The sequence below is a fragment of the Bubalus kerabau genome, chromosome 9, assembly GCF_029407905.1.
Source record: "Bubalus kerabau isolate K-KA32 ecotype Philippines breed swamp buffalo chromosome 9, PCC_UOA_SB_1v2, whole genome shotgun sequence".
NCBI classification, from domain to species: domain Eukaryota; kingdom Metazoa; phylum Chordata; class Mammalia; order Artiodactyla; family Bovidae; genus Bubalus; species Bubalus kerabau.
The window spans coordinates 106253205-106277001 of record NC_073632.1 but is presented as its reverse complement, the minus strand read 5'-3'; the positions used below and the strand labels follow the sequence as shown (position 1 = coordinate 106277001).

The following is a 23797-nucleotide window of genomic DNA, read 5'->3' as shown; positions in this document are numbered from 1 at the left end:
AGCGGGAGGACGCCTGCGGCCTACATAGGTGACGTAAATTCCCTGCCTTGGAATTTTACTAGCTTTCCACGTAAACCAAGTTATTCAGCCTCTTTTCTCCACTGAATTTTCCTACTGAGCTATCCTCATTCTATTACTCTTTATATCTCTAATTAATATTTAATTAAAGCTATCATATCCTGATCGCCGAAGCCGTCTCTCTTTTGAATTCCCTGGATCCACCGGGGCTGGACCCTGGCACTTTACCATTTGAGCCACCAGGGAAGCCCGACGACATCCCCCCAAATTCACATCTTTGTATATTTTGTTTATTGAACTTATATTATGACTTTCAGTCTTGTTACTCTGCAGATAAAGAGTTAGGCTAACTGGATATGAGTCTTGACTTCTGCATTTTGTATTGACATGACATAGGGTTAGTTACTTAATCTCTCTAAACCCAGGTTCTGTCTCTGGTATTCATGTTAATATTGAGATCATAAGCTTGATGTGATAATTAAATAGTAAAGCTCATGAAATGCTCAGTGTGGTTCCCGTGGAATGAAGCTACAAAAATAATTGCTAACATTCACTAGGCATTTGTTACATCTTATTATTATTCATATTTACACAATAAAAAAACAGCTAATAGAAAAAGAGAAGAATCAAATTGTAATAAGTTTGAAAATAATTTTGTGTACACCAGTGCCAGTACTCTGCCTGATGTAGGGGGAGACTTTGAGTAAATATTGACGGAATCAGCAAATGGAGTCAGAGAATTTTCAATGTGAAGAACATAGAAGAATTAGATACACCCACCCAGTGATAGGAGAAGTGTGGTGCATGAGGGAAATGAATTCATTTGGTGTTGGGTAAGGTCAAGCAGTAGTCATGTATGGATGTGAGAGCTGGATTATAAAGAAAGCTGAGCTCTGAAGAATTGAGGCTTTTGAACTGTGGTGTTGAAGAAGACTCTTGGACTGCAATGAGATCAAACTGGTCATTCCTAAAATAAATCAGTCCTGAATATTCATTGGAAGGACTGATGCTGAAGCTGAACCTCCAATACTTTGGCCACCTGATGCGAAGAACTGATTCATTTGGAAAAGACCCTGATGCTGGGAAAGATTGAGGGCAGGAGGAGAAGGGGACAACAGAGGATGAGATGGTTGGATGGCATCACCGACTCTATGGACATGAGTTTGAGCAAGCTCCTGGAGTTGGTGATGGACAGGGAAGCCTGTCCAGGGAAGCACACGAAATTCTGTGTTCTCTGCCCAGATAGGTATATATGCAGTCGGCTTTAACCACAAAACTGCACTCAAACTTCAGTAAATGGAGGTCTCTAAAGGTTTCAGAGTATTGGTGGCAGATTATATGCTGGCATGGCTTTTCTGAAGTTTGCTTCATTTTTCTTTTTTCTTTGCTTTATAGGATAACTTCCTTAATTGGTATCTCTACCTTTCATTATGTTCATAGAGGTTATGGGGCTTGTGGAAAAAGAAGGTAACTCTGGGAGAAGGAAAGCATAAACAGAGAAATTCTGAGTGATAGTGAATAGTGAAAGTCGCTCAATTGTGTCTGACTCTTTATGACACCATAGATTGTAGCCCACCAGGCTCCTCTGTCCCTGGGATTTTCCAGGCAGGAATACTGGAGTGGGTTGCCATTTCCCCCTCTAGGGGAATCTTCCCAACCAAGGGATCGAACCCAGCTGTCCTGCATTGCAGCCAGATTCTTTACTGTTTGAGCTGTCAGCGTATTCTGGTGGGATGTCTCAATAACTAAGTTGGATTCTGTTTATTAAAAAACAAGGAGAGATGAATTTAAGAGCTTATGACTCTGGTATTAAGAGAGACAAAGCAATTCAGACATTGTTATGCAGATTTGAACTTGATCTTGGCCCTAGAAGTGGATTTCTATTCATAACATCTTTTCCTTCAGGAACACTTAGACTATCTAAATGACAGAATAAACCATGTGAAAAAAAATACAGGGATCATAATGAGGATATGTTATCCTTATGATTCTTAATTTCTGTAGATAGAATACTGACAAGGTGCTACATAAAATGTATTCAGATTTGATGTGTTTGGAGTTGTAGGGTCATGTGTTTTATTCTAATATACTTTTCTTGCCATTTAAAAGTATCTAAGGCTAATTCTTACACATTTTTAAAATCTATAGAGAATTTAGGACTTTGTAGAATGACAAGACTTCCTCCTGCAAGCCCTGTTTTACATATATAATCTCATAGTTCTGTGCTACAGTACCCTCTTCACAGATTGTTATGTAATGTGTGAAATAATAATGTCATCAAAGAAATTTATATGTTTGTTTCTGTTTTATAGACAAGAGACTTAACCCACAAGGGATTTAAGTGACTCAACTATAGTGGTTGTACTTTGTGTTTAGAAAGAAATGATTTAAATTTTTAGCTAAGTCTGTTTAAATTTTTTCTTTTACAACTCTTTAGGAGTGAGGTCTACTTAGCTCTGAGAAGACATAGTTTTCCTTCCTTTGATAATTTTTACCAATTTTTGCATCATCATTTTGAGCAACCCTATCATAGCAATATTCCAAAAGTAAATTGAATAAAACTGTGTAGATACTTCACTTAAACTCATTTTTGTTACCTTACAAAACTGTGTTAGTTGGAAAAACTTCTTAAAATCTGAGTTTAATAATGAGCTTTGTATATGACGATCTCTAAATTGTTACATAAGAAGTTCCTCAGCAAAAGTGAAAACTGGCTTCTTTTTCTTGTCTGGGTCATGATGCTGATGAGTTAGAAATCTAATATCCATTTCCACTTTTTCATTAATTACTGTAAAGCTGCCTTGAATATTTTACTCTTCATTCTAAGTTAAGTAATCTCTCACAATCTCTCCTCAGAAGTAAATCACTTATAAATGAGTCTAACCATCTCTTTTGCCCTTCACTTAACCTCTTATATCTCAAATGCTTGGTATTCTTTTGGGGAAAGGAAATTTATATTAGTCTCAGCCCTCTTTTTAATACATTTAATCTTCTTATTAGCCTTTGTGACAGCATCTTAGCTTAGCGGTGACACCTTCATTGAACCTGTGGCACCACTTTTGGCTCTTTCTAGGAAGAACCATTTCTAGCATTGACTCCATCCTTGTACCCAAGGAACATGGAATAGGAATGTACTCTCAGTTCAGCAACTGTGCTTGGCATCCACTGTATTTTTATTACCTCTGAGTGAGTAATAGGTGTCTTGGGTATGGAGGGAGGGGAAGACCCTTTGAAGGAGTAGGAAAGGCCCTGCTGTCAGCGAGCCCTCAGGAGCTTGCTGCAGGTGTAACACCTACCCAAGCCTCAGCTTCCTCAACCAGCTAAGATGCTTTACCTTCCTCTTCTCCATTTGTATCCTCCTAAGTATAAATAGTTACATGAGGCTTCCCTGATGGCTTAGCGGTAAGGAATCCACCTGCGAAGCAGGAGATGCGAGTTCAGTCCCTGGGTCAGGAAGATCCCTTGAAGAAGGAAATGGCAACCTACACCAGTATTCTTGCCTGGAGAATTCCACAGACAGAGGAGTTTGGAAGACTACAGTCCATGGGTTCACAAAGACTCGGACACGACTTGACAATTAAACCACTACCACATGTATATGCATTTGCATGTATGTATATATGCATGTGTATACATGACTGGAGCAACTGAGCACGACTGAGCACTTGCATGTAGAGTTTCTATGGAAAGTGGCCTCCCCTGGTCACTCACTTCATTTGTCATCTCATATAGTGCCATGTGCATTTTCAGTTGCCTGGAGGCAGGGCGGCTGCAAAACCTTTTCTTGTAAAACCTGTTCCTGACACGTATTGTGGGGCATCTTATGTAATTTTTTTTTCCCCCTCTCTATCTCATGTTATCGCCATCCTACTATAGAGTCTTGTTTTTGTAGGCTAGGTTTGGTAGTAGCTAAATTGCTCTTAATTCTCAATCCTACCCTGATGTTATTTCTAAGCTCCCCAAGCACCATCTGATATGGTAGCTCCTGGCTTTGGAAGTCCAGTGTCTCCCAAAGACCATCGTATAAACTCCAGACCCTTTAGCCTGCCTCACAAATACGTGTTAAAGGAAGATGTATTATACCAAGGAAGTTGCCTAAAATTGAAGATAAGTTTCCAGATAGGCCATATTTTAATTCATCCAATAGACCTATGGAGAATATGATATGGGCCGTTGCCTGTCTAGGGGAAGTAATGGGTGTATACAGAACAGTGAGATATGGCAGGCCTTTATGAGCTTACAGTCTGGTAGGGAAGAAAGACATGTAAACAGATTCCAATATAAGCTAAATAACTCACTTCTGTGTGGGTGTGCGTGCATGTTCACATACACACAAGTGAATGTGTGTGTTGTGTAGGTTTTAACTAGAGAAGGAAGTGAGCACATATTCATATATTCCACTTCAGGGATTAGAAGTCACTAGGGAAGAGATGATTAAATTGAGTGTTTATAGACAAAGGCTTAATCTCCAAAATATACAAACAGTTCATAGAAGTCAACAACCAGAAAAGCAAACAACCCAATCGAAAAATGGGCAGAAGACCTTAATAGACATTTCTTCAAACAAGACACACAGATCGCCAGTAGGCACATGAAAAGATGCTTAATATCACCAATTATTAAAGAAATGCAAATCAAAACCACAATGAGGAACCACCTGAACACCAATCAAAATGTGTACTTAGTCCTTCAGTCATGTCCAATTCTTTGCAACCCTGTGGACTGTAGCCTGCTGGGTTCTTCTGTCCGTGGGATTTTTTCAGGCAAGAATACTGGGGTAGGTTGCTATTTCCTCCTCTGGAGGATCTTTCCGACCCAGGGATTGAACCCACATTTCTTGTATCTCCAGCATTGCAGATGGATTCTTTATCCTTCTGATCCATTGGGGAAGCTCACCAGTCAGAATGTCCATCATTAACAAGTCTACAAATAGCAAATACTGGAGAGGATGTGGAGAAAAGGGAGCCCTTCTACACTGTTGGTAGGAATGGAGGTTCCTCAGAAAACTGAAAACAGAATTACCATATGATTCAACAATCTCACTCCTGGAGATATACCTGGAGAAAACTATAATTCAAAAAGATGCCTGCACCCCTATGTTCATAGCAGCATATTCACAGTAGCCAAGACATGGACACAACCTGAATGTCCATCAGTAGAAGAACGGGCATGAACACGTGGCACATGCATACAATGGAGTACCACTCAGTCATAAAACAGAGTGAAGTAATGCATTTGCAGCTACAGGGATGCAACTAGAGGGTATCATCATACTGAGTGAAGTAAATCAGAGAAAGGGGTACTATACGATGCCACTTACAGGTGGAATCGAAAATATGACACAAATGATCTCATCTACAGGACAGAAGCAGACTCACAAACATGGAGAATAGACGTGTGATTGCCAGCAGGGAGTGGCTGGGGATAGAAGCACTGAAATTTGGGATTAGCAGGTATATAGGATGGATAAACAACAAGGTCCTACTGTATAGCACAGGCAGCTGTATTCAATATTATGTGATAAACCATAATGGAAAATAAGGTTAAAAAAAAAGGATGTCTATATGTGTATAATTGAGTCACTTTGCTGCATAGCAGAGATGAGCATAACATTGTAAATCAACTATAAATTTCAATAAAAATTGTCCCGAGTACAACTAAATATTTGCTCGTTCTAGTGAATGGTAGATTCTAAAGGATGTTTTAGGTAGAGGAATTAGTATGTTTAAAATCACAGTCTTGAAACTAAATTAGAGATTTGATGGACTTGAAATCACAGGGCAAGAGAAAGAGGAGAATGGCTAACAGGACAGGCTGTGTTCCCAATATAAGACAGAAGGAGAGTTCTGGGACAACGCAGTCCTCAAAGGGAAGAAAGTCGATGAGAGTGGTGGGTCTGCTGGTATATGCAGTTCATGGTGGAGCTCTAATGCGAATTGGGAGCAAAGCAAGCTCAAAATCTGTTATGCAGATAACAGCAGAAGCTGAAGACCATACAGCAGAATCTTGACCAAGAAAGAATCTTGAAGAAATCATGACCAGCACTAGACACTGAACAATTGGGAAGAATGAAGTTGGGATCAAGGTCTAGGTCAATTAGAGGTTTATAGCAGGTTACCACCTGTTTTCTAGGAAATGGGTCACCATTCATTGTCTGTGTTAAAGAATATGGAATATGAGATTCTAAGGGAGAGGAAAAGTTCTGTAAAGTGTTGATAATATGCAGGTAAATAAACTTTTTGAATAAGAATTGAAGGCCTGAGTGCTTTAAGTCTCATGATGTTTAACTTACCTCTGTGTCAGCCTTGAACTTTTGGAGCTTAAGTTCATTTACTTTTAGTAAAATTTGTTTTGCTTTTTCTAAGAAAAATAGGGATATAAATTAGACTTAAATGTCTTTTTGGAGATAAAATAGCTCTTAAAATTTTGCATTTTGATGAGATGAGTTTAAATGAACAAAATGCAATCAGATGAACAGTCAAAATACACAGTGTGAAAAATCAAATCAAGAATGCTTAGAGCAAAGCATTTAAGGCTTTATTATATTGAAACCATTTGAAAAAATATTCTGAATGATGAACAAACAGAACACGTGATCAGGTTTTATAATGTAAAACTGATTTCTGTTTTCCAAGAATGTGTTACTTTCTTACTGTACTTACAATGTTCTTAAATATATTGTCCTCAAAACAAAGTCATCATTTTAAAACAGTGTGGTAATTGTGATTGTAAAAATATTTTCACTTTGTTTAAATGTGTAAAAATCTAGAAAATTAGAAGAAAGTAAAGATCGCACTAATATCTACATAAAAGAGATAGCCACTGTTAAATTTTGTTGCAGAAATCTCCATATAATATATGTGTTAGATCATGGCATCTGGTCCCATCACTTCATGGCAAATAGATGGGGAAACAATGGAAACAGTGACAGACTTGATTTTCTTCGGCTCCAAAATCACTGCAAATGGTGACTGCAGCCATGAAATTAAAAGACGCTTGCTCCTTGGAAGAAAAGCTATGACCAACCTAGATAGCACAAATATAACACTTGTATTTTTCATTCCCTCTATAGGGAGTATTCTAGTAACAGAAACATTTTGGAGTTCAGAATGTTCATATAACTTATCACTTGCCTCTTCGAGTAGAAAAGTTTTGAACTCTGTATTTTTCAACTAGGAATTTTATCAATATTTAAAAATAGGAAGATTAAAGACTTTGCTTAAAATCCATGAAAATATGTGAAATAGTACTTGATATCCAGGAATGTTTGAGAAAAGTCAGGCTATTTCGTAAATGGCATTATCTCTGAGATTCCACCTAATAAACTGTTTAGTGAAGATGATGGCATAAGAGTCACAGTGAAGAAGAGTGAACTTTAGTCCTCAGATCAGCAAGTACAACTTTTGAAATAAGGAGCAGCAATCCAAAGAGGCTGTTGTGGTGGGTCTTGCTGTGAGGGCTTTTTTCTAGTTTCAGTAAACGGGGGCTACTCTTCACTGCAGTCTCTGGGCTTCTCCTTGCAAGTGGCTTCTTCCGTTGCGGGGCGCGAGGTCTGGGGCGCATGCGCTCAGTAGCTGCGGCTCCTCCGGCTGCAGAGCGCAGACTCAGTAGTTGTGGTGCGTATGCTTAGTTGCCCCGTGGCATGGGGGGTCTTCCTGGTTCAGGGATCAAGCCAGGGTCTCCTACATTGGCAGGCGGATTCTTGGACCACTGAGCCACCAGGGAAGCCCTAAAAGCGGTATTTTTAAATGCTTGTGTAATGTATAGATTATTGTGATTATGCCCAAGTCAAAACTTTGTTTTGTTTTTTTTTTTTGGAAAACTGGGCAATAATTACAAATGTTGCTGCTCCTGAAGCTCCCTTCAGGGTTTGATTCTAAATTACCTCCTAAGTTGCAACTCAGGAGACAACCGAAAGTTTGATAAGGACTTGCGCTGTGGCAGCTTCAGGGGAGAGAGAAGAAGTGAAGTGAAGTCAAAGTCTGTCATTCGTGTCTGACTCTTTGCGGCCCCATGGACTATACAGTCCCTGGAATTCTCCAGGCCAGAATACTGGAGTGGGTAGCCTTTCCCTTCTCCAGGGGATCTTCGCAACCCAGGGATCGAACCCAGGTGTCCCGCATTGCAGGCGGATTCTTTACCAGCTGAGCCACAAGGGGAGCCCGGAGTGAGAAGACCGATGCTGTTATTCCACAGCACCTTCTCTCAGCACTCTTTGAAGTCAGGACAGCGGTGGAATACACACTTCTTATTCTGTGACCTGGCTGGGTTGGGGAGGTTCCTACGCGCAACATGCATAGCTGGCTCAGCGAGCCTGCAGCCAGACTCAGGAAAGCTTGTGCCACGCAGGAAGGACGTGAGCCCTGACGCTGGTCAGTCTGTGTGTTCACCTACCGTGCTGTGATGACCATGCGATGGTGTCCTACAGCGGCTGGTCCATTCAGAACGTGGGGTTAAGTGTGACGGCTGCAGCATTTTCTATTAATTTTAAATGCCTTCAGAATTCTTCCACGCTAGAACCTCACTGAACTTTTTTTTTTTTTTCATTTAATTTTTATTGGGGTAGAGTTGATTTACAATGTTGTGTTAGTTTCAGGTATACAGCAAAGTGATTCAGTTATATGTATACATATATCCATTCTTTTTCAGATTCTTTTCCCATGTGGGTTATTACAGACTATTGAGTAGAGTTCCCTGTGCTGTCCAGCAGGTCCTTGTTGCTGATATGTTTTTGAACATTTTCACATTAGGAAAAAGGAATTTTTCAGTGTTCTGTTGTCATGATTTCTGTCTAGGCGGTTTTTTCACTATGAGCCATAATACATGCATTATATCATAGTTAAAGATAGTGTCCTTCTGTACAATATTGCTGGAATATTTAAAAGTATATATTATTGTTGTTGTTGATCGGTTGCTAAGTCATAGGCGTCCCTGTCCTTCAGCGTCTCCTGGAATTTGCTCAGATTCCTGTCCATTGAGTCAGCGATGCCATCCAGCTATCTCACCCTCTGCTGCCCTTTCTCCTGTTGCTTTCAGCCTTTCCCAGCATCAGGGTCTTTTCCAGCGAGTCGGCTCTTAGCATCACGTGGCCAGTGTCTTGGAGCTTCAGCATCAGTTGGTTTCCTTTAGGATTGACTGGGTTGACCTTGCAGTTAGATACTGTCTATGTTTTCTGTACCCAGTTAGTTTGTGTAAACTTCTGTCTGGTTTCCTTTAGGGCAAGGTTTGATGAATACAGTTAGTCTAAAAGCTGAGGGGTGTTTGTGTGTGTGTGTGTGTGTGTGTGTGTGTGTACACATATTAATTTTTAAATTTTGCCTCTCAGTAAAGTCTTGCTTTAGAGAATATTTTAGTGGTTTGATTAGAAATGAATTAATTTTATTTGATGTGCTTCAAAATAATACTAGAATTGATTTAAAACATGTTTTATATTACCATAGAGGCCATTTTAAATTCATCTTTCCATGAATATTTGTAGATATTATTGACTTTTGGAAATAATTTCCTACTGTTTGCATTCGTGTCACGACATCTGAGCTGTACACCAGACTATGTGCCTTTCCTACTTGGTTCTTGATTTAAAACTTATTAAAAGCACAGTCCCTTGCACGTAGAAGGAGGTGAATAATTTTGAGTTGGATATATAATAGTTGTAGCTAGGATTACCCCCTTACTAGAAAGTCCTCCAGATAATTATATTCCAGCATCTCCTTAATAATTTAATCATTCTGCTTTTGGAATTCTTTTTCCGTGAACAGCAAACTCCATTGTTAAATTCCCAATCTTGTTTCAGAACATTTCTGCCACCACCTGGGCTTGAGTAGGACTTCCTGTTTTCCCTGAGGCCTCTCCAGGTGAGGCTGTTCAGTCTCACAGGTGCCTCCTCAGAGTCAGGTACTGAAGCCAAGATGGACATTCTCCAGGGCACCGGCCAGACCAGTCCCCCGTCCCTCCTGTTAAAACTTTTGAGCTTTATGCCATTTGGCTCTACTAGGCTCTCCTCCAGGTTGATCCTGTCATCTGCTAACCTTGTCCTCCTCCCAACCTGTATCCTCCTTGCAGAAGATTTCATTATTCCCGCCTTGTTCTCTGCTCCAGCTTCTGTCAGCTTTCTTGGGAATTCACCATTTATGTGAATTATCATGGTGGAGTGGTAAAGAATCCACCTGCCAATGCCAGAGATGCAAGAGATGAATCCTGGTATGTTCCCTGGGTTGGGAAGGTCCCTTGGAGAAGGAAATGGTAACCCACTCCAGTATTCTTGTCTGGGAAATCCATGGACAGAGAAGTCTGGAGGGCTGCAGTCCCCGGGATCATGCAGAGTTGGACGTGGCTGAGTACACGCACATGGATGCACACCCTCAATCTTAGTTTCTTCATTTTCTCATCTCCAGCGAACTTTTATTTCATTCTGTTCTAAACACAGATGACGGAATTAGACTACAGTTTTGTCATCAGCAGAAACTCGTCTCTCTCCAAAATTACAAACAGAAACATTCTTGTCATTGACAGCAGCGCATATGCTCACAAGACTCACAAGGGTGAAGTAATTTTAACTTCACTCGTTCTCTTTCTCACTCTTCCCCAGCCCTTTACTTCTTCTACCTTTATTCACTTTGAATTGCATAGTTCACCATTTATTCACTTTCCTTCAGCTGCTCTTCCACATGCCTTTTTTTTTTTTTTAATGAACTTGCTTTGTCCAAACAAGTTCATGACTTTAAATGTCTTTGCTAATCCATTTTTTCACTTTATGTTCTCATGAAGTTTCAAGGTTTTTGTGGGGGGAGGGGTTTGTTGTTTTTTAGTAAGCATTTGAATAAACAGAAGATAGCATAAGGTTACAATCGGAAGATTGCTCTGTAATTCCTGTTAATAAATATTACCTGGACTTCCTAAGCAAGTAAGAGTTACCACTTTGTATAAGCACCAGTTTATACCTGGACCTTGGTTATTTGGCCTGACACCACCATGCCCCCCATCCCTTCTCTGCCTCTTTCCTTTTGACTGACAACTTTGCCAAATACTTTACTGAGATTCACGGCACAGAGCACTGTCTCCTTCTCACTTGTTTCTTTAGAAACGTATCATCCTTCTTAATGTCTGATACCAAGATCACTAGACCTGATCTGGGCCCCCACCTCTTGACTTGTCAAAGATGATGCTTCTTCAGCTAGTCACTGCCCCCTTGAGTCATTAACCTTTCTCTTTTTCTCTATCCACAATCATTTTTTAATAATATCCACCCTTTTAAAGATCTTACCTGAACTCCCCCCTTCATAGATCACAGCCTTGTTGTGTGTGTGACTCAATGAAGAAGGGTTTAAAAAGTGGAAACAGTGTCAGATTTCATCTTCTTGGACTCCAAAATCACTGCAGAGAGTGATTGAAGCCACAAAAGTAAAAGATGCTTGCTCCTTGAAGGAAAGCTACGACAAACCTAGACAGTATATTAAAAAGCAGAGACATCACTTTGCAGATAAAGGTCCATCTAGTCAAAGCTGTAGTTTTTCCATTAGTCATGTATGGGTGTGACAGTTGGACCATAAAGAAGGCTGAACACTGAAGGATTGATGCTTTTAAATTGTGCTAGGAAATACTCTTGAGAGTTCCTTGGACAGCAAGGAGACCAGTCAATCCTAAGTGAAATCAACGCTGAATATTCATTGGAAGGACTGATGCTGCTACTGAATCTCCAGTTGTTTGGCCACCTGATGTGAAGAGCTGACTCGCTTGAAAAGACCCTGATTCTGGGAAAGATTGAAGGCAGGAGGAGAAGGGGATGACAGAGGATGAGATGGTTGGATGGCATCACCGACTCAATGGACATGAGTTTGAGTAAGATCCTGTGGGAGTTGGTGATGGACAGGGAGGCCTGGTGTGCTGCAGTCCATGGGGTTGCAAAGAGTCAGACACGACTCAGCGACTGAACAACAACGACAGCAACCTGAACTCCACTGGTTTCTCTACCTGTCGCCTCACCCTTGTCAGAGTCTCCAGTAACTTTGAATGTTGCCGAGCTCACTTAGATGTTTCTTTCTTCCTGTCTTCCTTCACCACTTACCAGCATTTGGCACTGGCATTGTTCATCATTCCTTACTTGGTGAAACATATTCTTTTTTTTCTTTTGAAAACTTGAGTTTCCTTCTACACGTGTGGTCCTTTCTGCTTAGCTGTCTTTGGTTCGGATCTGACCAAATTCCAAATACTGAGGTTCCTCATGGTTCCGCACTGAGTTCTCTTTGTCTTCTCTTTATTACATTCCAAGGCTTTAAAAACTATCTATATGCTAATAGCTGCCACGTTTATACATCCTGCTTGGATCTCCTTCAGTGCTTCTTTTTCATTTGTCCAAATTTACTTAGCTGGCAAATCCACATGGATGTTGCTCAGATGTCTCTAACTTAATATGTTTTGTACTAAACTCTGCTTTTCCCTGTGGAAACCTGTTTCTCCACGGATCTTCTCAGTTTCAGTAAATGATATGTCATGCTACCTGATAGGTGAAATACAGGCCTGATTGATGTTTTGTTCTGTCCCCTCCAACACTCCTATAACCAGTTGTTCCACACAGTGGTTGATTTACCATCAGAGTGCATTTTCTATTGCTTGTATGACTGCGCTAACTCACTGGTGTTTTGCTTTCTCTCTTGCCACCTATTAATAGAGTGGTCAGAGTCAACTAATTAGAGCATGAATTGTCTCTTCACCTCCTTGCTAAAAACTCTGTGTTTCCTTTACATGGCACTTAGCAATTTTGATCATTATTCTTAACCTAGATAGCCATGGCCCAGTCCCTGGCTTTGTTTTCTGACTCCTGCCTTTGATCACTGCAGTCTAGTCATCTGTTTTGTTCGTGGAACAATCCAGACTTAGGTATTTTGTTTATTCTGTTCCTTTTTTAAAAATGTTCTTTTCTTCTTTCTTTCCATGACTGGGTTCTTTTAATTCAAGTTTTCAACTCATCTGTGATTTAGTTGTTTAATCACTCTTTCTTGGTAGGATACCCTGTTATTCTTGACTGTAACATCATTTTTATTTTTTTTGTAGCATTTCACATTTTATAATCATGAATTTGCATATTAGATTTTGTCTTATCTGTGTCTTCCACTAAACCCTAAGGTCTATCACCACGTACCTGCTGCTGAACACGTATGAAGTGTTTAATTAATAGCTGTTAAGTGAATTAGTAACGTAGTCTGAAAGTTTCTGCAACGAAAGAAATAGTCAAGGATTGTAGAAAACACCAAGAAAAGAAATGATCCATTTCTTCAGTTTGTTCACAGATATGTGTTAAAAGCACTGGCTAAGAGCTCTCACATGAAGTTGCTTTGCCCTCAACATAGACAGAATCATCTGAGGGCTCTCATATAGGTGTCATACACTTGTAAGTTGTGTACTTTTTTGTATATGGTTGTACTTCAATAAAACTTTTAATTTATGTAAATAATTAAAATAATTAAGAAAATGAAAAAGAAAAAGGAGGAAATGCCAAGAATTGCTCAGTTTTCTGCACTGAGTCCTCATTTGTTTTATAATCAGTACTGATGATTTTTAAGAAAAAACATCATCCCTGAATGACTATATTTAGGAAAAAATCCATTTTCATTCATTGTCATTCTTTTGTTCATATTCTTTTGTAGCTATTATTTTCTGTTTCTAATGCTTTTTAAAAACTTGTCTAAATTATATTTTGCTTGTTATAGATAGGAAATAGAATATCCTTTTCAGACATTGGTTTGACCAGTGATGTTTATACCCAGGAAAATTAGTAACTCATTTTTGCAATTTGTATTCCCATGTGCATATTCACTATCCTATTTTCTGCTTGGACTATTCACTTTGTAAACTTGAATATTAATAGAATCTCATTTGTATGTATGTTCCAGGGACTACTCTGAAAAGGGGAGCATTTACCAATGCATATTACAAGCATCAGATCACTTGATCATTAAGGGAGTCCGGAGTCTTGAAATTACATATGAGCTGCCCTGACAGCTCAGTTGGTCAAGAATCCGCCTGCAATGCAGGAGACCCTGGTTCGATTCCTGGGTCTGGAAGATCTGGTGGCAATGGGATAGGCTACCCACTCCAGTATTACATAAATAGGAAAACTTTTCATCACACTCGGTTCCACATACTCTTCTCTCAGTTTTAGTACTAGTGACCTGTCTGGCGAGTATGAGTGACATCTGAGCAGAGAGCAGTCAACCCAAGGCCTCCCCGGTGGTGGTAGTCTTTTGTTTGCCGTATAGGTCTGAAGTTGACTCCATCATTACATGCAATTTGATTTAGCTGTTTGACACAACACTCTCACATTTTGATTTGTAGTGAAGTGTTTCTAATCTCTAGAAAATTTCTGAACTCTGTATCTTACACATCTTTGTAACAACTTTGTAATGTATGCTAATACATTCTTATGTGTCCACCAGAGACTTGAAGCTTTCTGTTTAAGACCTAATGTGTACTTAGATATTAATGAAATGGACTCTGGAAATAACTCTCTTGAAATGGATCCTGTAAGAAATGCGGCTACTCTGTTCAGAAACTTCACCGTGTGGGGGTTGACTGTCCCAGCCATGCCTGGGAATTTACACCTTCCTAGGAGGAGGCAATGGCACCCCACTCCAGTGTTCTTGCCTGGAGAGTCCCAGGGACAGAGGAGCCTAGTGGGCTGCCGTCTATGGGGTCGCACAGAGTTGGACACGACTGAAGCGACTTAGCAGCAGCAGCAGCAGCAGCAGGGTAGTCTTTAATGAGCAACAAGGGTGGGGGCGGTGGGTTCTCTAACTTCGCCTCCCTCCCACCCCTCACCCTCTACCCCTTTCCCAACCAGGACAGTCTTAGGGCTGTCTCCATAGTTCCCCTTGGAAATGAGCCAAAGCTCCCTGCACAAGAGTCTTTCTGATGACACGCCGTTTTAGGGCTTAATTCCTTTCTCTGTCCCTCTTCCTGACTCCTCCTTCTTTTTTTCTCTAATACACCATTGTCTAAATAGACCACATCTTCTTTATGCATGCATCTGTCCATTGACATTTAGGTTGCTTCCATTAACACAACTTTCCTTCTACCTAGAGATTGAATTTATTGTAATGATAATTTACAATCCTTTGACTTTTAACTGCTTATTATATGTTACTGTACTTCTTATTTTATCCTTAATACTATCTTTGTCAATTGACTAACCTTAACCTACCTACATATTAATCTTTATTTTTTCAATTGAAATTGTATCACCTCTGTGGAACAGCTGAAACAGGTGAGACAGGTTTAGTCTCATCATCCTCTGTGCTCCTTCACCTTTTTGTTTTGTAGTAATCCGTACTAGAGAATGGAGAAGGCAATGGCAACCCACTCCAGTACTCTTGCCTGGAAAATCCCATGGACGGAGGAGCCTGGTGGGCTGCAGTCCATGGGGTCACTAAGAGTCGGACACGACTGAGCAACTTCACTTTACTTTTCACTTTCATGCATTGGAGAAGGAAATGGCAACCCACTCCAGTGTTCTTGCCTGGAGAATCCCAGGGACGGGGGAGCCTGGTGGGCTGCCGTCTATGGGAATCACACAGAGTCGGACACGACTGAAGTGACTTAGCAGCAGCATACTAGAGAAAGTAACATATCACTGTTAGTTCTACCTTCTCAGCTAGGCCGTTCCATCTCTTTAATGGAAGGTTTTATTTATCTTTGAAAGAGTGTGTGGAAACTGGTCATGTACATGCTGAGTCACTCAGTCATGTCTGACTCTTTGTGACCCCATGGACTGTAGCCCGCCAGGCTCCACTGTCAATGGGATTTTCAAGGCAAGCACACTGGAGTGGGTTGCCATTGTAGAAACTGGTGGTTGGTAATGAAAGTTGAGTAAAAAACAAATACATACGACAGAGGATGAGATGGCTGGATGGCATCACCGACTTGACTGATGTAAGTTTGAGTGAACTCTGGGAGTTGGTGATGGACAGGGAGGCCTGGCGTGCTGTGATTCATGGGTCGCAAAGAGTCAGACATGACTGAGCAACTGAACTGAACTGAACTGATGGATACATCTGTTTGCCTAGAGAAAACATGTTGAGAGTACTATTGACATCATTTTTCTAAAATACCTTAGAAATAATCCAAGAGCAGGACTATCTTTTTTTTTTTTTTCTTTCACTTTCTCCAAACAGACTTGAAAACCACACATGGGAAATCTTTTTATCTCAAAGGACAGAACGTCACCCACCACTTGCCAAGGAACATCATTACCTCCCCTAGTCAGCAGGGAGACGAGAGGTGTAAGTGGGTTCATGAAATGTGCCTGAGAGCTGACTACCAAAGGCCAGTTTAAAATGTCAAATCATTTAACTTGTAATTAGTGCCATGTAAAGTAACCTATGAAACACTTCTTTGTATTTCTGAAATTTTGAGTCATCATTAGCCTTGGTCATAGGAAATTTGCACTTGAGCTAAAGCTCAAATGAGTTTCAATATCTCTTTGGTAGGAAGGACAGCCATACTTACAAAAGAAATTCACAGTTGTAATAAAACTGTGTCCATGGATTGTATTAGACTCCACCAAATAAGTATTTACTATGGAAGTGAAACATTATTTGAATGTCAGTGGTTTTAGAAACCACTAGAAACCATTAGAAAATGGGATTGTATGCTTAACTAGAGGTATTCATGTTCTTGGGTCCAGATTTAAGATTGATCTTTGTGTTTGCTGTTGAGATATGATTTCCTCTCAGAGAATATAGGCAGAGACCTAAAATACACATTCATTCGTTTTGAATGTTAAAGAAAAATATCATTCAGTGAGTAGCGCTGTCTTCCAGTCATGAGAGGGAGGCTGATGATGTTTCAGTCTCTGTGAACTCTGTATCCTTGGGGACGAGCCTGATGGGGAGAGCTGTGGTTATCAAGTCAAGATGAGTTTTGATCTGGCCTTGTCCCTTTCAGTGACTAACCATGACTTTGTATCTGCCACTTAATTTTTCTGGGGTCCATGCCTGTTAAATGGGAAAAAAAAATCCTTCCTACTTTCCTTAGAGGGTTTTTGCAAATATCCAGTTAGGTAATTGTTACGAACGGCCTTTGGCATAAATAGTATAAAGAACTATATGGATACAGCATATTATTTTTACCTTTGATAAAATTTGACTGTAACATGAGAAAAGTCCCACATTACCCTTGGTAAATACTGTCAGCATAACTAATTTTGATCTGTGACATACAGATTATAAACATGAGGGGGGTTGTCATAGTTTTGCTTTAATTTGTTCTTTTGGTTTGTGCTAGTTCTTTGGAGAAGATGGAATAAAATTCTATAATGATGTATATCAGAATCACAATAGGCAAGTCTCATTAATCCACAAAGTTCCTGATTGAACTCTAGCATCTGGGAAATTCAGCGTCTGTTAGCAGTTGAGTGTGTCGATTGGCATATGTTTGGCATTTGTCATATTGAGACAATGAAAGCACTGAGCAATAATGAAATAGCAAGCCCTTTGGCAGGAACAAATAGGAAATGTTTTATCATTAACCCACTGAAATAAAACTCCGATAAAACCTATGAATAATGCAAACAGAGGCATGTGAGAAAAAATGTCAGGATCAAGGGAAAAGTGATGTTTTCTTAATCAGTGCCTTGTTTGTTTTATTTGTTTTACTTTCACTGTATTTCAATTGGCACATATTTTGCTCCTATTTGATGAAAGGTATAAGAAACTGTGCTTTAATGGCTAAGTTTCCTTCGCCTAATCACAGGATCAAGATAGTATATGTTAATACTTTGATATGGTAACTTCTATTTGCTTAGAAGTAACTTTATATTTCAAAAAAATTCAGATAACTGAGAATCATCACTGTTAATAGTATGCTATAGAAAACACTTCTGGATAAATGGACAACACAGTGATGCTTAAGTTCTGTTTAAAGTTCTAATCTCTAATAAAAACCCTGAACTAACTTTACTATATATTCTAGATTCTTCAGCCTTCAAGAACCATATTCATTTGCTTATTGTCTACCCATATCTGTTGTTTTCCTAATTACCAATTATTTTTTTTTTTTTTTTTTTTATTTATTTTTTAAATTTTATTTTATTTTTAAACTCAACATAACCGTACTAGATCTGCCAAACATCAAAATGAATCCGCCACAGGCACACATGTGCTCCCCGTCCCGAACCCTCCTCCCTCCCCCCTCCCCACTCCATCCCTCTGGGTAGTCCCAGTGCACCAATTACCAATTCTGAGGAGAAAATTTTAGACTTCTTTTCTCTATTAATTTTTCCCCTGGTAAGTTATACTTATCAAATACGTTAAAAAGTTGAAGACTTCAAAGTGAGATAATCTGTGATTAATTCAAAGTTGATGATTTCAGTGTCATCTGAAATTTATTATGTTCCCTATACATTTGAGCAATAGATGTGATTATATAAGTTTTTAAAAAGTTATCTGTATTAGAGTGACATAAATGTCATAACTCGAAACTTGAAATGGTTTCCTCATATATAAGAAACAGTTAATATGATTCCTAAATTAAACACTCTTAGAATCTAAATGAAAGTGAAAGTGGGCTTCCCTTGTGTCTCAGCTGGTCAAGAATCTGCCTGCAGAGCGGGAGACCTGGGTTCGACCCTGGGTTGGGAAGATCCCCTGGAGAAGGGAAAGGCTACCCACTCCAGTATTCTGGCCTGGAGAATTCCATAGACTGTATAGTCCACTGGGTCGCAAAGAGTCGGACACGACTGAGCAACTTTCACAATCCCAGTAGCTAATGAGAAAATGGGCAAAAGCCATGGTCACTCTGGCAGACAGCTCACCCATAAAAGCCCCAGTCCCTTTGGTTTGCCTTTTTAGGGAAATGAAGCAAAATCTGCTGCTAGCAGAAAGTAGAAATCAAGACTGATATCTTAGATAACGTAAACTGGCATTGGAACACCAGGAACATCCAGATTTTAAAATGAATTTGAGTTAGCATAGGAGAAAATACTTTGTGAATACATTAAAAGAAGACAAGAAAGAAGAATATTAGATCACTGCTTATTAGATGAGGAAAGCAGACAACACTGAAATGGGTGAAATTTTAATCCCTACCACTTTGCTTTGTTGTCACTAAAAGTGTGTGATTTCAAACAAAGCTGTTCCATCTCACTATATAATTAAGACAACTTCACTGTCAGTTAAATCACAAAACATCCACCCTCTCTCTGCTGCCCCTTTCAAATAACTTAGAATGACTCTAATCCTATGCCGTTAGTGTTCGTAGGTCCCTAAATGAAACTGTCTCACATCAGTTTTGTTTGTGCAGGATTACTGTAGCCTGTTACGCTCAGTGCAGTGACATTCACTGGCATATCTGTTTGTCCTTTGGGTTGAGTTCTTTTACACGGGTGTACTTACACGGTCGTGTATCAGTTATGGACTGCCCGTTTCACATGCACTTAGGTATTTATGAATATAACAGATATTTTCCCCTTGGACAATTGCTTAATATTTTTGTCCATGATTCATATGAAGACCTAGAGGTCATCCCACATTTGCAGATGATAAAAATCTGGAAAGGAGAACTAATAAAGGGAAACAGAATAAAGAATCAAATAATTGTGGCAAGGCAACAGTAACGGGAAACTGAAATTGGACTTACTGGAGATGAAGTTCAAGGTTGGATTTTGTCTTTGAAAAGAGTGATATTACGTACAGTTGCAGGCTCAAGGATGAGAGCATGGCCAAATGTGAAGGTGATGGAGGCTCTCCGTTCAAGCTGACCCCAAGCTCAGGGAGGCCAGCGGTGTGAAGCGCTTAGACTGGATTAGTTGAATTGTGACCACATGGACTGTAGCCTGCCAGGCTCCTCTGTCAGTGGAATTCTCCAGGCCAAAAAACTGGAGTGGGTAGCCGTTCCTTTCTCCAGGGGATATTCCCAACCCGAGGTTGGAGCCCAGGTCTTCAGCATTGCAGGTGGACTCTTTACTGTCTGAGCCACCAGGGAAGCCCCAAAATTCTAAGTCTTACACAATTCTCCCTTCCTTTGCCTAATAAACAGTGCTGTTTTGATTGGGCTAACTGGGGAGGGAAGAAGCTTAGAAGAGCAGGCTTTAGAAGAACTTAGAACATAGGCTGTCTGGGTTTAAAATTGGGCTGATGCAGAGGAGGTGGGATTCCTCAGGAAATTGGGCAGAGCAGAGCAGGGCCTTGGAGGAGGGAAAAAAAAAAAAAAAAAGGAGGGATTTGAATGGGAGCTGGAAGGAAGGGGCCTTTCCTCCCGCGGTGACTGCACTGAGCCCAGGCGCCAAGGTGGTCCGGCCGGGCTTGAAGGATGACATGGGCTGTCCTGACCGCAACTCCTATAGGGGCTCAGCCCACTCTACCCGTTAATCCATCTATCTTTTGTTCCTTGCTCCAGGGCTTTGCATTTTAAAGGACACAGAAAAACACAAGAATTTTTCTAGTAGAGGACAATTGGCATATTGTGCTGTGTGGAGATTGCGATGGGGCGGGCTTCTGAATTACTCTCTGAGCTATGTGCACTGTGCCCCAGGTACTGCACGTTTGCCTCACCTACGTTTCTGAGAGTTGTTCTCTCTCCCGTTTGTTAATGAAGAGGCTGAGGCTCAGGTATGTAACTTGCTGATGCACGGTCACATGAGGATTCCATCTCAGGTCTGTTTCCCTTCAAGGCTCACGTTCCCCAACTAATCTTGTTATTTCTGAGAACGCACCATCTCAATGTTGCATTCTCATGTTGAAATGCCGTATGTTAGACATTTACATCAAGCATAATTTCAAATAATTTAAGAAGTATATTTCAGTGGTTAAGACATGGACATTGCATTAATCAAACAAAGGTTAAAATCTCAGTTCTGCCTGTTACTAGCCTTGTGACCTTTGGGCAGGTTTCTTACCTTCTGTGGGTTTCCGTTAAGCTCTCCAGCATTTACCTCACTGGGCTGCTTTGAGGGTTAAGTAAGATCATGTACAGACAAGGCACCTGATGTTAGTGGTTTCTGTTACGTAATATACCATATATATGCAAGCAGTAAAGGAAGAGTGATGATGTAGTAAGTAATGTTCCTAAAGGAAGTCCCTGAACTGATAGTGTTTAGCATCATTACACTCTGTTGTGAACCTATCGTACCTGTTCTCTGGATCCCTTTAGCTTCCCACAAGCTGGGGATTTGGGTCCAGTCATATGGTGTAACTTCAGTTCAGTTCAGTTGCTCAGTCATGTCCGACTCTCTTCGACCCCATGAATCGCAGCACGCCAGGCCTCCCTGTCCATCACCAACTCCCGGAGTTCACTCAGACTCATGTCCATCGATTCAGTGATGCCATCCAGCCATCTCATCCTCTGTCGTCCCCTTCTCCTCCTGCCCTCAATCCCTCCCAGCATCAGAGTCTTTTCCGATGAGTCAGCTCTTCGCATGAGGTGGCCAAAGTACTGGAGTTTCAGCTTTTTTTTTTCAGTTTTTAGTTGTCAGATAATGTTTAACATGACCCTCACTTTAACAAACCCAGCAGACACACCAGCCTTGTGTGTTAGCAAATCCCAGGGACACAGGAATCATTAATTAAATCAGTCCCTAGGAGAGACATAGGCTTTTCAGTACTCACATAATTCATCAGTTTGCCTGTTACTTTGGTAGCCACCTGGAAGAGGGCATGGCAACCCACTCCAGTACTCTTGCCTGGAGACTCCCCATGGACAGAGGAGCCTGGTAGGGTACAGTCCATGGGGTTGCAAAGAGTCAGACACGACTGCAGTGACTTAGCACAGCACAGGTGGCCACCAGATGTCAACATATGTCAGCTGATATTGGACTTAACTCTCTGGCTAAATGAAAACTGACTGGACACTTCAGTTTCTAACATTTATGCCTAGGTTTCCTTTCTTCACTTTTCTGTCCCAGTGGTTGAGCATGAACAGATGTTCCACAGATGTGGGCTGTGTTTTGTAGTAGCTAGCTGACGGAAATTATGCAAAGGACTAGTTGCCAGGCTGTCAGCGGTTCAGGAAAGCTGTGTTTCTCAAAATGGTCTTTGGCTCACCCTCAGCTGAACTGCTGAGGATGGCTCAGTGGGGAAGAATCTGCCTGCCAACGCAGGAGACACAGGTTCAGTCCCCGGGTCAGGAAGATCCCCTGGAGGAGGAAGTGGCAACCCACTCCAGTATTCTTGTCTTCAGAATTCCACGGACAGTGGAACCTGGCGGGCTACTGTCCATGGAGGCGCAAGGAGTCCAGCACAATTGAGCAACTAAAGGTCAGCAACAACAGCTGAGCTCCCTGGGGACTAAACGAAACTTCCTGGGGCTCGATCATACTGAATTTAAATTCATCTCTTCTGAAGGGGAGACCCGAGAATTTTCCTTTAAAAGTTACACTCGTGTAAGATTCTCTACCTTTGAAAGGCTGCACAGCCTTCCTGGCTCCTGCAGACTCAGTCAAACTGACCATCTAAAGGTCTAGCCCTGGCAGAGGCCCTCCTGGGCTCCCTCCCTGGCTCACTGCAGCCCTTTGCTCCCCTCAAATAGGGAAGGTGCTCCTTCAGGCTGTGCCCTCCCCTGAGCTGCTCTTCTCCAGGTATCTGCACGGCTCACACACTCTCCTCTGAGCTCTTTGCTGGACTATCACCTTCTCCAGGGGGCCACCCCGACCCCCCTATATAACAGTGATGGACTTACCTCCCAGCCCAGACGCATCCTCTGCCTGTGGAGTTTATTTAGTTTGTGTCTGTCTCGCAACACGAGGGCAGAAGTTTCTGCTGTTTGTTTATTGTTTATCAGCCAGAGCCAAGATCAGCCAAGGTCTGGCACCCAGGAGGTACTTACTATTTGAAAAAAACAAGTGGAGAAGCAGAGAAGAGAATCCTCCATCCTGCAGGGCATCATCAGAGGTTTCTGAAAATCTCTTTTGATTCTAACCCTATGCTTCCCAGTTATAATTGATAACGATTATGACAGGTTTAAAGAGGTGAAAAATTTAGACAGAGACACCAACAACTCTAGAGATTGCTTTTTAGATAGTTTGAGTGACATATAACAGATCTCCAGACAGTTATGCTGAAAATTTCTAAAGTCTTTTGCCTATTTTTAATGTTATAGATTCTATCTTCTGTGTGGAATTTAGTATATGATTTGTTATTAAGACACTGGTTAATTGACTTTTGTCATTAATAGATGCTTATGCACCTTCTTGGGGCTTCCCTAAAGGCTCAGTGAGTAAAGAATCTACCTGCAATGCAAGAGACATAGGGGATGCGGGTTCTATGCTTGGGTCGGGAAGATCCCCTGGAGAAGGAAATGGCAAACTGCTCCAGTGTTCTTGCCTGGAAAACCCATGGCCAGAGGAGCCTGGTGGGCTATAGTCCAAAGAGTCCCAAAGAATCAGACGTGACTGAGTATGCATGCATGCACCTTTTTACCTGTATAAAGAATACTAGAGGTAGGTAAAATAGTATGTTTATTTCATTTCCACAATTATTAGCTATCAGATAAGAATCTGCTATCATAACATGAGCTGGGGAGACTGGGTTTGACCAGGATTATATCCTACTGACCTATATTACACAAGTTTTAGTAAACACTGATGCTATCCTAGAGTTATATAATTTCTCCACAACCACCCCTCCACCCCCGCCCGCCCCTTGGAGAATTATCTCTTTAGCTAGGTAGGAAACTATGATATTATTTCTTCTATTTTGGTTTTAATGTACATCTTTTTGTGTGTATCCCTTATAATCTTACATTATTTAATGTGAGAGCTTATTAATCACTATTAAAAATAGCAGAGCTTCAA

General features: G+C 40.8%; 1 protein-coding gene across 6 annotated transcripts in view; it reads left to right on the top strand.

Moving 5' to 3' along the window:
- The window catches only part of PRKN (parkin RBR E3 ubiquitin protein ligase), a 1201168-nt gene that overhangs the window by 140217 nt on the left and 1037154 nt on the right, over positions 1-23797 (top strand). The window contains exon 2 of one of the 6 annotated variants that reach the window (XM_055536152.1): positions 16185-16292. The exons of the other annotated variants lie outside the window; for them this stretch is intronic. Within the exon in view, the coding sequence (XP_055392127.1) occupies positions 16185-16292 (108 nt within the window). The remainder of the gene's footprint in view (positions 1-16184; positions 16293-23797) is intronic. 6 annotated transcript variants of the gene reach the window in all.